This window comes from Helicoverpa zea, chromosome 14 (genome assembly GCF_022581195.2).
Source record: "Helicoverpa zea isolate HzStark_Cry1AcR chromosome 14, ilHelZeax1.1, whole genome shotgun sequence".
Lineage (NCBI taxonomy): Eukaryota > Metazoa > Arthropoda > Insecta > Lepidoptera > Noctuidae > Helicoverpa > Helicoverpa zea.
Genome location: NC_061465.1, coordinates 6546613 through 6562572, shown reverse-complemented (window position 1 = coordinate 6562572; position 15960 = coordinate 6546613). Strand labels below are relative to the sequence as shown.

At 36.5% G+C, this 15960-nt stretch overlaps 1 protein-coding gene across 6 annotated transcripts in view; it reads right to left on the bottom strand.

Moving 5' to 3' along the window:
• The window catches only part of LOC124636270, a 179743-nt gene that overhangs the window by 121651 nt on the left and 42132 nt on the right, over positions 1–15960 (bottom strand). For 2 of the 6 annotated variants that reach the window (XM_047172286.1, XM_047172287.1), the window contains exons 2-5: positions 7704–10493; positions 6900–6993; positions 1193–1264; positions 614–685 (exon numbers count right to left, since the gene is read on the bottom strand). In XM_047172286.1, coding sequence (XP_047028242.1) covers positions 614–685; positions 1193–1264; positions 6900–6993; positions 7704–10433 — 2968 coding nt within the window. In that variant the 5' untranslated portion in view covers positions 10434–10493. The remainder of the gene's footprint in view (positions 1–613; positions 686–1192; positions 1265–6899; positions 6994–7703; positions 10494–15960) is intronic. The other 4 variants (XM_047172290.1, XM_047172291.1, XM_047172288.1 and 1 more) reach the window with 3 other exon arrangements.

Genomic DNA, 15960 nt, shown 5'->3' with positions numbered 1-15960 from the left:
ACTGATTATGATGCTCGAGACGATTTTATAGAGGCGATAAAGTAATGTATTGCGTATTACCTGTCAGAAATCGCTTAACAACACTTGTTATGAAGGGAAAAAATACTCAAGGAATAAAAAATATGAAGACTTTTATGTTTTGCTTATCGTGTTGTCGCAAATTATGCTATTAAATGACAAAAACGTTGGGTATTTTCTTGAGTCTCAATATGGGCTTATTTTGTGCCTCGGAAATGTTTTTTTGGCGTTTAATAAGTGTGAAACGATTATTTGGAACAAAGGTTAACAAAAAAACAGCGCAAATTAACTTCTTCTCCTTTTCCCCGAAAGCGCTTATGTTTAACCCATAACTAACGAAAATGTAGGTAAAATATCGGAAGTTTTTTAGATAATTCCTATCCTGAATGATAGTTAGCCTGTAGGAACTAGTTAGGCCTGTAGGATGTCTATTGTGGAGAAAGTAATTAGTAATCTGCCGTTACTGGGCAAAAAGGGACACGGGAACAGTCAAAAAACGTGCTTTTCAAGAGACTTTTGGGTACACACCATTCTAAAATAGTATAACTCCTCTTATAGAGTTTTCACTATAATGGATATTAGAGGATGATCTTACCTGGTATGAGTTTAGGCAGACAGCCTGTCACAGAAAGTGGTGGAGAGGAACCATGTCCGCACTCAGCTCCCACTAGGGGAAACGGGACAAAAAGAATAAACACGTTTATAAACATTTTAACTTTCTACCACCAAGTTAATGTTAGGAAGAGTGTACATTTTTTGATAATGTAATCGATTATTAGTTAGTTATATGAATATGGGGAGAGATAGACGGCTTAGCAGACAAAAAACGACAAAATTGTTAAAATTTAAGGAATATGTGAAAATCACCCAGATGAACCGAATGTCCCAGAGAAGGGAGTTAAAGTGTTAATCGGGTAAAGAATAACCATTGTTATGGTTTAAGCGCCAATCATAAAACCAGAAAATCCATTCAAACAATAAATTAAGGGATAAAAATGTACATAATTAGTAATCACAAGTATTTACATAGTTAGTTATTAGAGACAAACTTCCCATTTATTACATAAGGATATTTTCCTTAAGCACCTATAAGCCAGTTTATTATTATCGTACAGGTTCCTTGCCATGGCAAAAGCGGCTACCACCTCTATGGGGATTGGCAACAAGTTCTTACCTGGAGCGAGGGTAGGCGCGCAACCTGCTACGGAACGCGTTGGGGATGCTATCAGTCTGCCTTCAGCCCCCACTAGGGGAAAATGGACAGAAAGATAACGTACATTTAGGTTAAATTTCTTTTAAATGGATTGGGAAATAATCATCATAATCTATTTTTCATTATTATTAGCCGAATATTCAGCCGACTGCTGGACAAAGGCCTCCCCCAAAATTCGCCACTTCGCTCAGTCTTTAGCAATCAGCATCTACTGCTTCCAGGTCATCTTATATCTTATTAAAAGTCCTGTAATGACTTTTGTTTATGATTTTCAAGATGTAAAGTTTATTAAAATAACCTGGTTTAATCTTAGGAACCCCATTTACCTCATTGTATAATAAATTGTAATCAGTAAAAGCTCACTCGAGAACTACAGACTAATTCACCTACTCTAGTTAACCCATTTTCTCAAAATAAATTTAATAGCGAACTTCAAGCTTCAAGTATTACTTACAAACATTTAAGTACGAAATTATGTGAGCTTAATGCCACTAAAACTGGCTGCTTTACAGGACTAAGATACATACACAATGTTGGTTTCTCTTTACATGCCATTAAACATATTCCTTGTGTACATAGCTTTGTAATTTCCTTTGTCTTAAGTTCTGCTTGCAACCGGAATATAAAGAGCTGCTTTGTGATCTTTACTTGGTACTACATATTTAAATCTGCGTGGCTACTTAGATCGTTAATGAAACTAGCACAACCAACGAGTATTATTACATAATTTACATTTCGCAAAACGGTAATTCTCACTAACGGCCAGTTTCTTCATCAAAAGTTAAAGTTAAAGTTATGGCTAAAGTAATGTCTAAAGTAAAAGTATCGGTCAAATTCAATTTTTCTATCAGTTTTGCTGTCACTTTAGCCTTGAAAAAACGAATTTGACCGTTACTTTTACTTTAGCCATAACTTTAACTTTAACTTTTGATGAAGAAACTGGCCGTAAGTATTTCATTTTAACCGCTTCAGAGTAATAACAATGTCCAATTTAATTAGTTAGTAGTTTCAGTATCATTATCGCGTCATTAAAGTATTTTTGTTTGTCTAACACAAAGTGTCAACTATAGCGGGGTGGTGCTCACAGCGGTTTTAATGTTTGAGCACAGTTCCAACTAAAGGGATTAAAAGTTTATTTTGCAGCGACAAACACGACCTCTGTCGGTCAATATTTGTAAATGTTGGACCTATTTCGAATAGAAGATTTATTGGATTAAACTGAATTAATTGTTCGTTTAGGGACGCGTCTGTTGTTTATAAATTATTCCGGAAGTATTTTTCTAAATGAGGCAAGCATATAAAATCGTAAAGTTATTACATGCATATTTCAGAAGTCAGGTTAGGTATTTAGATTAGGTGATGACGACAACGTTGTTTTGATATAGAGCAACATCTTAAGGAAATATCAAGAACATACTAAAACAACAAGAACAGACAAGACACCTAAATTGGTCCAAAGAGTCTACATTTAGTCTACGATATCCTTAATTGACACATCAGAACAAGACACAAACCACAGACTAAAACTACAAACCGAGGCAGACATGTCTGGGGATCACAGAGGACATTACTTGGAAAATGAGACTAAAACCTAAGAGATTATGTTAATAGGTGTTATAATATTCTCCGGGAAGAGCCGGGCAGGCCAAGATTCTGCTTCGACATCTGCGGGCTTGGCACTTGGCCAAACTAGTTGTTATACCTACTTCAGTCGCTACTTAACTTATACTCTGTTTAGAAGGGACCCAATTGTGCCTAAAAAGATACATTTTTCTTCCAAACATAATTACGGCCAACTGCTGCTAAAGTCATTCAAGAGTCTCATCTTCATCACGGTGCAATTTGGTTCAGAATATCATTAGTCTTGTAATTATCGATGTGAATATAATGTTTTAAACGGCCAAGTTAAAAATAAATGGGTAATGTATGTACAATCGAAATAGCAAGGGCAAAGTCAACGTGAATGATTGACACTGAATGAGTTTTATTTGAGCATGTGTCATGTCCATTCATACGTTTAAAAATAAGCTCGGTTAAAAACGTAAATAAAACATTTTGACAAGAAGACACGCAACAAATAACAAGCCGACATGATATAAAAATTAATAACCAAAACGTGAACAGTGGTGGCAGAACCAATGAGCGAAGAGAAACAAACAAAAAACGTACGGCGTGTGTGAAACGCGACACATCGCTTGCGCCCGCGCCGCCGCCGCTGTGGCGAGGTCGCCGCTCGGTGAAAAACATTGACCTATTAACGTGCGATATGAGGCAACCGGTCACGATGATAGACACTGGAATCGAGATCTTTTTGATTCTTCAGCCCAAACTTAATTTTACTGAAAATCTTATGACGAAAACATTGCTTCCAAAAAAAAAACTGCAGTATGTCGGAGAATTCATACTTTTGTTAAATAATTTCGGAACATAAAAAATCTGTTAAATAAAGGCATTTTATTCTCTTTAAATTACAGGTTTTGGCATCCGACGGAGATAAATAAATTAGAACTATGTGTCCACAACACGTTACTCGGGATATTTATGGTCAATGAAAAATATTAATAAATAATGTTAAAGGGGCCATTTAAACGAATCTGTCTGGCTGTCTGTGACCCAGTCTGCGTTATAACCACACTTCGGTGTTCAGGTATACTTTTGTTTTTTTTTATAAGCCGGTCCTAATGGAAACGTTGTTTGACTAATTGATAAAAATATTCTTTGTTTTGCTAACTCGTCGCGTGTTAGGGAAATGTCGGCGAATGAAGCTGAGTTGCTTACCCAAATATAATAACAAATATAAATAAATTATAACGGATGGTAACATAAGGGACAAAACATTAATACATTTAAAAATTTCTGTACTCCACCGCCCCATTAATAAATACAAAACGGATCGGTAACAGCAAAACTACCGACTGGTCAACTTTGTCAAAGGGAGCGAAACCTTAACCAAGAGCTAGATTACAATCTAGACAATATGATGCATTACGTACAAGCTAAAGACCTACGTGCACCGTATGTTCTAAAGATCTTTGATAGGGTGCTATAAGTAAGGCAAATGTCATTTAATGAGGAGATCAAAATCGCTCGAATGCGTTCTAAGTATTGGTCAAGGTTGATTTATTTATGCTCCAGACGTCACCTTATGAAGAGGTCTCGTTTGAGAGAATTCAAAACTTAAATGATCGAAGATTCTTTCTAGTTGAACGAACATACAAGAAGAAGGAAAAACTGCAGCAGACGTGTTGTGTACATCATTACTATTCTATCGACCCTTCTACAAAGTGTTCACATGACAAATGAGGCGTAGAAGTCTTGAATTTAAACCACGAGAGTTGAATCTATAAGCAATTTTTGCGGAAGCATTGCTCGTTTTGTATCCAGGAGTTCGATCAATCAGTCAACCGATGAGGCAATGGGTGTTTGTTGGCGATGTGGGCCAATATGTGGTTAGTTTAAAAGTCATGAGGGCACGGCTCAATGCTCGTGTTAACACCACTTTAAGCTTAGCTAATCCTAGTCGGAAAAATCCCAATGTGAAAAATTTAGTGACTTTAAACATGATTGATGGTTTCAACAAGAACTAAAGCTTTGAGCTCATGAATATTATTTGCTACAACATGGTTAAGGTTTTTTTTAGAAAGTCAATTAGTTTTTGCGGTACTGTAGGTACTTTGGGAAATTCTCGTTTCAGAGTGGGTACAGAATAAGTCTTAAATCAACCAATATTAGCATAAAATAATACAAATTTCAACTGTTACACGTATTTCCTGCTTAGAGACCAAATAAAAATTATATACTCTGCAAATATAAATGTGGCACGTGGCGGAAACTCCAGCGTTTATGTAATATTGTAATTCTGATAAATAAATTCCTGTTAAAGGGTTTTCCTCTGTTATATGCATAAATAAATAAATAAACGCGTATTTTTTGCAGATTGTGCTGAACATTTCATGAATTACCTTATAAACAACAATGTCAAAAAAAGGATTATTATCCTGAAAAATGGTTCACCTATCCTTCCAAAATATTTTAACCAAAACTTGTATAAAGTGGTAAAACACGTTATGAAAATGAAAGTATAAAAGTTTGACTTGTTTTTCTATGAACGTTACACGGAAAATTCAAAACGAAATGACATCAAAGCTACAAAAAATATTCGTTAAGAACTTTTGTCGGGTCCGGTTACTCGAAAACAATCAAATGGAGTTTCACAGTTTTCACTTTTTAATAAACGAGGTGGAACGCGGAAGTCACGTGTAAAGCCAGTGGGTATTAAATGTATATTATTATAAAAGGAAGGGTTAGCCGTTTTACTTTTTTAGGCAAACATGACATATTTAAATTGGTATTTTATGGAGCTGTTATAGATATTCCAATTGATAAAATATCCGCTACCGATAAGTTTAGTCGATTTTAAGCCGCGTGTAACTGATTGTGTCTTAACGACTAAAAATATTTTTTAAATAAAAATTGTCTATTATTAATTTTGTTAGAGATTTTGGCACCACTTTAATCCAACACATCCTTTTTTATTAATACTATATATAGATCAGTTCCATTCATAACTAAGGGAAATATTACTAACGATTTTGTGGAGCCGGATACTTTACCGAAAGATAAAAACTTTTTATAATCGTTTGGTATAAGTAAAACAATTAAATGGGGTGATCATGGTAAACGCCTGCCGGGCTTATAAGTTTAACGAGGGCGTTAATGCCGTTAATAATAGCCAAACTTGAGTCCAACTTATAATATATTAATTATAGGAATTATAATTAATTTGTAACATTTTTTTTATAAATTCCCGATGAACTCATATAGAATGAAAAAAAAAAGTTGGTTAAAAAAAGATGGTAAACTGAAAACTGTGTTAAAAATCTAAGAATGAAGCTAAAGGAAGTCCACAACTTTTAATAAAATCATTTTTCGATATATAGCTACACTTCAAATAATAAATTGTAATAACATAATAAACAAGGAAAAGTTTACATTTTCCTCATAAACAATAGCTAGTTAATAAACAATAGCTGGTATATTTTGAACATATAGTTTTTCTCTTTTCTTTAAAAAAATAAACGAAATGATTAACTTTCAATAAAGTTATTAATTAGCTTTAAAAAAAAACTAGTCATAATAAAAATCCTTAAAGATTTATGCGAGTTATCCATAAATCCTAAATAAAATGAAGAATTAATAATATAATGTTACAACGTGCAAGAGAAACAAGTTTCGTAGATATAATCGCAATTGATCGGCTACTGACTCGATACATATTATTACGTATATTGGTTGTCTTCACGAGCATACACTTTGCAATCTGCCGCCGGTACCGACGAACACGATATCTTGTAGATCGCAGAAAAATCTGACGATCTAAATTAAAATAGCGCCACAACCAGCGATGTGCATATCGCAAGCCTACCAATTTATCTGAATACTTCGAAATCTTTGCGATACCTCGCAGATAGATTGAACAAAAAGAAACCGATGTTTCTTTCTTACCTATGTATTTTATAACAAAGGAACATCTTTATCTTTTACGGAGAATATTACATTTGATAACGGCGGGTGAATTTTCATTTAGGAATATATACGAAGCACCTACCATCAACGCTGAAAATACCTTATTCAATATGTATGTGTTTAATATTCAAAGTATATTTACCTGGGTGTGGATGAGAGTGTTCTGCCGGCGGTTGCATCGATGACAAGGCCGAGAGTGGAGTGTAGCGGGCCCCATCTTCACGGGAACACCCCTCCTGGTAATTTATAACACTATTAGCATTTAAGGCTTAACCGCAAATCATGTAATCTAGTAATGATATGTTTACCCAAGTATTGTAGATAACCAAACTTATAAAGAGAGAGAACATCGGCGCCGACACAGATGGGATTACATTACGCCTCCGCTCAGCGCAAAAAAGGGCTAAAGTGAAAGATACCGTCGTGACTAAGGTATCGTACGTAGATCAACAAGCTTGTATTATGCATATCTATTTAGGATCCCAGGCGCTTCTGAGAGTTTAACATAACATTAATAAGATTTAACGCGTCAGACGATATAATCTACGTCAAGGGTAACACGATGGTTACTCCTTTCACGCGTAAATTGTTCACGCCTCAATTGATAACGAGTATGCAAACGAAAAACAACGTTCGTGTTAAATACTAACAGCTTATTTTTCCTTGTAGACTTTCGTAAGGCGAAGCGATGAAGGATAATGTGTGGATGAGGTCCCGAGGCGTGTTTACATAGAACTTACTTCATTACAGCGAATTAATGAGTACCGAAGCGCCAGCGGGTATATAGTCTTTATTACGTATGAGTAATACGAGCCTCGATTTACCAACTTCCCCAATTGAAAGGGGTTGACTAACCCTGTGACTCATATCAACAAGAGCCACTTATTCGAGTTGGATTTCAGATTAGAGAGATAGATGTTACTGACAAAATAAACAGAGCACTTACCTTTTCGCAGTTAGCTGTAGCTGTCGTCTGGGTGTGACTTGTGGACGAAATGCGGTACTGCATTCCCGACACCGTGCAAAACCCCTCATGATGGTGCGTAGAATATACCCCAGTTATTGTGACATCAGTATCTTGATTAACTATTACTTCAACTTTTTGTTTCCTATCCGACACTGCCGATTCATCACTTTCTGATTTAGGTTCATATTCGTTTTTTGATTCCGACTTAACGCCGGAACTTACCCCGTTTTTTGACTTCTGAGAGTAAGATTCGTCGCTACATGAGTCTGATGTAGTATCATCTTTATTAGATTTTGGCGAACGTTTTTCGTAACTAGCCGCGAGGATAGCTGTGGCGTTGAGACTTGCCATACGTTTTTGCACGACCATGTCCTTCAAATCCATCACTACTTCGTTTCTGTTGCGCTTTTTCTTGACCGGTACACCGGCAGTCTTTTTCATTTTTGCTGGAGGTTTGTCAGAATCTGACTTACTGGAAGTGGCTTTGGGCGAAGCTTTCTTTTTTTCTGAAGTTGTTACTTTCTTCTTAGTATCCTGTTCACTATCCTCGCTGGAAGAGGTTGAAGATTTCGGATCCCAATACTTGCCCGCACTTCTAATACCAGGTACTCCACGCAATGATCTCTGAGGAGGGTTATCGTCAGAACTTTCTGAACTATCTTCTTTCTTTTCCCTTTTGGCTTCATATTCGGATTCTGAGGTGCTTTCCTGTTTTTCAGTTTCTTTAGGCTTGTTGTCTTTCTTTTTGGGACTCACAGTTTTTGACGTGCTTGGTAAAACCTGTCTGTCAATTGTTTTCATTAGACCTAATTCCATATGTGTTCTACTTTCGTTTTCATACAGGCAATGAACTTTGGCTATTGCATTAAGAGAAGCCATACGATGTTTTTTAGGCCCAGTCCACATTGACAAAAGTTTCAGCCGCCTTTTACTCGGTTTTTCGTTACCCAATAAAGCAGAACTTTCTTTGAGATCAATTAGCGAATCTTTAGACAGTTCTTTCAGTTCTTTAGAGGGAGGCTTCTTTGCACTATCAGTTATTCTATTTTTCTTGAACTTTTTGTTTTTAGCCTTTTTATTTTTTGGATTGTCGGATTCGGAAGACTCTTTGGTGTCATTATCATCGTTCGATTCACTAACGCTATCTTCAGATGAAGTATAGTGGAAAGTTTTAGTATTGAGAGCGAACTTAGAATTATCAATATCTTCATCCGAAAGGCTACTTTTCTTTGTTTGCTTTTTAGGTTTTGCTGGAGTTTTCTTTACAGTAGGAGTCGGCTTTGCAGGTTTCTCAGTTTTACTTGCCGGTGTTTCTTGATCAAGAAATTTTATTGGGCTAAATGGTTTTCCCGTTATGCTTGATTTTCGAGCTACCATTTTATAAGACTTACTAACAATAGGTTTTGGTTTTTCTTCAACTCCTGCTTCACTATTAACCGCATTAGTTTGCACAGTTGATGCAGTGCAAACACTTTGTGTATGGTTAGCATTTAACTCTTCTGATCGTTTATTTTTTAACTTATTTACGACTTCTTCGATAGGTCTGTGAGGAGAATACTTTTTCTTTTCTGATTCTGTTTTCTTGTCAATAACTGTTCCCTTAACTCTAGCAATGGGCCGAACTCTGCCAATATTTTTATTAATAGGACTACGAAAATCTGACAATATACTTTTTGGAGAGTCTACCTTTTCCGTAAACGTATAAACATCAATCTCTGGTCCTTGAGACACTAATGTGTTAGATGAACTTTTATCTTTAGCATTATCCGCTTCTTTTGTTTCTAACTTCATTGATACAAATCTTTCCGAAACGCTGAGATTTCCTTTCGAATTTTTACAACACTTAACATCAATATCCACCATGCGCGGTGATCTGGTTGAAGTGAAAAATTTTGGAGGTCTCTCTGTCTCAGTTTTCGGTGTCTCTGGTTGATTGGTTGAAGAAGATTTAGGTGGTGTTTTACAAACTGCAGATTCAGGAGTAGTTTTTGGGTCAGTTTTATCATCAGATTTTTCATCACTTGCAATCTTATTTTTACCACGGTCTTCACTTACGTCGGTAGTTTTATTTGTACCGTTCTCAATAGAATCGGTAGAACAATTTTTGTTCTCTTCGATTTCTTTTTCCTTTTCAATTGTTTCTGGTTTTGCCTGGGCTGCACCTTTTTTCTTGTCATTATTGGCCGCATTACCTTTTTTTATTATTGTCTTAGCCTTTGAAAATTTTGGAGTTGCCTTTTTAATAACATCTTTATTTATTTTGTACTTTATGTCTTTTTTCGCACCCTTGGCGCACTTTTTTACATTGGGCTTGACAGGTTTTGTTTTTTTGTCAGCCTTTTTCGCAATAACCTTCTTTGTAGTATCTACAGCACTTTTAAGCGTGTCCTTCTTCTCCTTGGGATCTTTCTTGGACTTTTTTGTAGGTGAATCACCGCGTGACGTAGATGGTTTGCTGCTTCCAGGCTTGGGGTCAGGTGATGATTGATTTTTGTCATTTTTCCCCGCATCTTCTTCATTTTTGATATTAGATAAATCATCTTTGGAAGAACTTTTCTTAGGATTTTTGATCAATGATTTGTTTACCAAATTCTTAACCTTTTTAGGCGACACAGCTTTTTTAGTAGCTTGTTTTACAGTTGAGCTTTTAAACGATGTTTTACTCAAGTCCCCTTTCTTAGGTGAGGGTTTTGAAGCTTGCGACCGCATTGTCTGCTATAGTCATATGAATTTTGCCGGCATCGATGAAATGATTCTCGCGATCACATTCTGAAATAAAGAAAAAAATAAGGATTATTTTTAACGAATTTATTTCGAAATACGTTAGTAGTTGATAAATAATTAACACATATAATTGAAGGAGTGGCAGCTGCAACCCGTTTCTAACTATCAAATCTTGCAGCCGTCTTTAATCGAGCAAAAAAAACCTTTTGTTATATGATTTGCCCCACGACAGATGGCCGTTATTGTTACGCTTGGTTTTCTTTCAGTAACGGAATTGTAGGTAACAGAGAGAATGAACAAGTAAAGTAGTTACGCAAGCTTGGGATGCCAAGTTTATTTAGAAAAAGAGTAAGTTAGCCCACAGAAACAATACTTTAATTAATTAATGAAAACTTATTTTATGAAGCTTTATAATAAAAAACCCGTATAATATAATACAGATAAAAAATAATAGTCTCTTGATAAACACGTGCTAAGGGCTATATATAAATTCTTGCTAAAGCAAACATCTGCCTTGATAACGTGCGCTCACGCAGCACATAAATAAACCCGAAACTACACGAGGTTTTAGGGTGTTTTTTTTTTGTTGGAAAGGGACCGAAACTAACCGAATTTTATACCTGTGAGCACGTGCCGTCATTAGGGAATAAAAAAAAGATAAGATAGCCGCTGTGTGCTAACAGAAAAATAAAATTTGAGAGATTGTATTGTTGGCTGTCAATGAAGATGGATGATATTGATGGAAATATCGACTTTAAGAGTTAAAAGTTATTATATATAAGATATCACAGTTTTTTGTTACTTATGTTATTGTTTAAAAAAAATTACAATATGTTAGTACTACGCTTTTCTGAACTCATCTTCGAAGCTTTAGAACACCAACGCCAAAGATTCCAGCGCATATATTTCAAAAGTCATGACGACGTACACGCAGCATTCCGAAGAGGAATTTTTAAGACATAATAATATCTCCTCCTCGATCGTTCCCTCAATGCTGAGGATCGTGACTCCTTTTTATTTCGTCAACCAGTTGTCTCCATCGGTTACGTTCCGTTGCTTGGTGTAGTGCAGTGCTGACAGATATCTCCAGTTCCTCCGATATCTGGTCTGACCACCGTTTGGGACTTCTACCTCTAGGTCTTTTGCCTTCAATTTTTCCTGTTACCATCAGGCGTTCCAAGTTGTTAGTGTCTCTGCGAGCAACGTGGCCGAAATACCGTACTATTCGCTGCAAGCAGGTAGTGGATAAGCGTTTTGTCTTTTCTAGCTTTAGTTGTTGTAGAATGGATACATTTGTGCGGAAGGCTGTCCATGGTATCTGCAGCATACGGCGCCAACACCACATCTCAAAAGCGTCGATTCTCAGCCTGTCGGCAGCTTTAAAAGTCCACGTTTCCGCACCATATAATGCGATGGAAAAGACAAGAGTGCGGACCAGATGTATTTTGGTCGGATATCTGATGTTTCGGTCCTTCCAGACTTTGCTCAACTGGGTCATCGCTGTCTTTGCCATGCCAATTCGCCTACGTATTTCAGGTTCGCTACTTCCCTTATTTGTTATTAACGAGCCAAGGTATTGGAACTGGTTTACGGTCTCGTAGTCTTGTAGGATATCAGTGCGTTGAATAGTGTCAAATCGATCAACGATCATGAGCTTGGTCTTAGATTTGTTAATTGCAAGTCCCATTTCCAGACTGGCTGTTTCTAAACGACGCAGCAGCTCCGCCATTTCGTTTTCGGATGATGCGAAAAGGGTGGTATCGTCTGCATATCTCAGATTAGATATCTTGACTCCACCTATCTTTATGCCACCCTCCCAGTCTTCTAGCGTTTGACGCATAATGTGTTCTCCGTAAATATTAAAGAGTATAGGAGAGATTATGCATCCCTGACGAACGCCCTTCTGGAATGTGAAACGGCTTGATGTTGTGTCTCCTACTGTTACAGTGCCATAACTCGACTCATAAAGGTTGCGAATCAGCATTACGAGGTGGGAGGGTACCCCCGCTTCGGTAAGTACTTTCCATAGTTTCTCCCACTTGACGCAGTCAAAAGCTTTTTGGTAGTCCACAAAACACATGAAAGTTGGGGTGTTATATTCGTAGCATTTTTCTATTATGAGCCTTAAGTTTAATATTTGTTCTCTCGTTCCCCTTTCTTTTACAAAACCCGCTTGTTCTTGGGGTATTTGCCAATCCAGGAAAGCTCTTAGTCTGGCATTGAGGATGTTAAGGAGAACTTTGCTGGCATGGGATATTAGTGCAATAGTTCTGTAATTACTACAGTTCCGCATCGATCCTTTTTTATGGAGAGGAAGAATTGCGGAGTGTACCCAGTCAGATGGCCAAAGTCCTGTATGCCATATTCTATTGCATATATTATGCAGGCATGTTATTCCATTTGAGCCCAGTCCTTTCAAGACTTCCGCTGTGATTCGATCCGGCCCTGGTGCTTTATTTCTTTTAAGTTTCCGGATCGCATCTTCAACTTCTGAGCGGAGAATGCTGGGCTCTTCATCTCCTATGATTTTATTTGATGAAGTGGATTTGGATGATTGGTCTTGGTAGAGTTCCTCGCAGTATTCTTTCCATCTTTCAGCTACTTTGGCAACTTCATGTATCGGATTCCCATTTTTGTCATCTATCACCCACGAGGAAGGTTTGACTTTGTGTGTTATTTGTTTGACCTTTCTGAAAAGATCAGCAGTTTGATACTTGTCCGCATGATGTTCGATTTCGGTACAGAATAAGTAATAATATCTACGCATTGCTTATAACGAAACAGAGTCGTAAAAAGACTGATGTTCATAGAGATTTGAGGTCAAGCATTTAAACCGAAAGCTTCAGTGTAGCAAAACTATTTCAATAAAACTTTTTGAGCGGCCTTCACTGCTGTTTCAGTGAATATTTAGTGGCGTTGTTTTGTAATGTTTTATTAAATATTTTGGTTAAATATGTGCTGTCTATTTTGTGAACAGAATTTGCTCGGGGCAATGTTTAATACTCCGGTGAATTGCGTGGGAAAGCACCTTGAATGCCGACGGGTAAAGTTAAGGTTAGATTTTTGATACTTACAACATTACATTCAAGTTTGTGTGAGATGCTTGTATAACTATATCACTAAACAAGAGTGTCTATTGAGTTTTTTGCCGTTTTTTTTCAATACGATACAATTTCGTAAGAACCTGTAATAAGTCACATAAGGGCCTTTGACTTGGCATGGGAATTTGTATTCTCGGATATCGGAATTTCTCAGACGCTTTGTTTTCTCAGACACTACAAAATCAATCAATATTTCAACTTAATGTAGTAGAAGTAGTATTTACTTAGTAAAAACTGATTGTAAACTTAACAATTTACTTTAACAGAAGCACGGTTTCTGGGAAATTTTCCTGTGAAACCTAAGCCGTCATAATAAGAATTGTTGTTTGCAATAAAGGAAAAAATAAGACTTTTTCCGCATAAGGACCGACTCCATTCCACTATCATTTTCTACTTTTCTAAAGGAATATTGTAACATTATTGTTTTATTTAAAAGTTTACAGACTTTAAGTGGGTTTCAAAGAAAAAATAACCTCTTTACCATTTTGCAGTTTTAATTTAAAAGGTTTAATTTTTATTCAGTCCGATTACGATCTTTCTTAAGCTCATTTGCTATGACAAATTGTGAAAACTCCTTTGATGTAATGACAATCTAATTACTGCATTTATCTTTCATGCAACCAAACCTTCACTAAAAGCATTACGTTCGACATTAAATAAACTGAACTCGTTTACGCACGAACCATTAATCCCCCGACATAATCATAAACGGCTTTCCTTCCTAATTACAGTCCACCAGTTGTTACGATTCGCTCTCATTTTAAATGTCAGAGGTATCACATAGAGTTTGTTCTCTGCGGTAACTCGAGATCAATCTTATTATGCAACCACCTTCCCTCGGGGCTAGCGTGACCTTTGACATTGGGAAAAATGAGCTCAAATGGAACGCACGCCGGTTTTCATGCGGTTAGAGTATCATTGAATGAGGTTGCTTTATTTTACAGTTATTTACCTAAGGCTTTTTTTGTGTGTATGTGTCATTTTCATATGATGCTTTACTTTTCAGGTATTAGATTAGATACTAAATTGTTACGGGCGTCACGGGGTTGTTTTCACTACATAGACAAACAACATTTTGTTTAAAATACTTCCAGTCAATTTGTTAGTTAATTAAAACAAAGAAGCGCGCGATGTTTCTCCAGCCAATGAAAGACAGTTAAGTAGAAAAGAAGAATAAGTTAGGCTTGAGCTTATAAGCCAACAAAAGAGAATAAAATTAAAGCAGAACTTCCACAAAATATAATTGAAAGTGCAACTCGTCTCATAATTAAGCGTCGAGTCTTTTGTGAAGTTCACCTTATAAGAGCCACAGACGAGAGGACAGTTCTCGTTACTGTTTCAAGTACACTATTTTATTTTTATCTCCGACCAACTAAGAGTTATCCCGCCAAGTGTTTATTTGTCAATGGACTTACAATACGCGAAAATGATACTTCAAAGTTTGTTTGCAGAAGTTTCTTCAATTGTTTCAGTTCGTCGTTCCTTTCAAGCAATTAAGGTGTGACGGTGTAATTACGATAGTTGGAATGCTCGTTTAATTAACAACCGTATAAATGATATGCACATTTAACAGGGTTTGATTTAAATTAGTAAATTATGTTATTCGAACAGTCAATTGGTTATTTCAATCGGTGAACTACTCTTTTGAATATGCGCCGATGTTTAATGAATCAATTCGCTCCGGTATCATAGAATAATTGAATCAGAATAAAATCTCCAATACCACTTTACTTCCCGTGAATCAATTATGAAAATGTAGTATCCCGTAAAAAATTCAGAAGGAAATGGGTTGTTTTTCGCTATTCAAAAGTTATGCCATGCGTGGCCAGCACTGTTATTACTTTATTACATTTGCCGTATATTTGCTCAACGTGCTGTCAGTAATTTGTTATTTATTCACAACCTACTTGTATAGAGCAGCCAGGCGGCAAATTATAGGATATATTTACCGCCCTATATCTTCCCCGAGGCTTGCGGAGGTCAGACGGAAGTTGGTCCCTATTAAATCGGTAATTTGCCATAAATCATGAACAAAGAAATGGTCTTACGCATACTAATAGGCGAATGATGAATTATTTTGGGCCATTCCTGGCATTTAAAGATATTGCTATCTTCAGTTCAATAAATTCATTCCGAGAATTGGTATCAGGTGTGGATTTCTGAAGATAAATGAAATGACTTTCAACAAAAATCACGACTCAGACGAAGGTAAAGAGGATTGATGATGCTTTAGAACAAACATTAAGTATAAAGATATTGTCTTTTCCACACAAGTCCGACATAGACTCGACTATGACAAATGAGTCTAACTCCGGACTGGAAACTTCATCTATGACTTATGGGAGTTTAAAGACTTTAATGGAGAATAGTTGTCACAGGTGGCCAGCTTGTCGCTTGCAAAGGCTATTAAG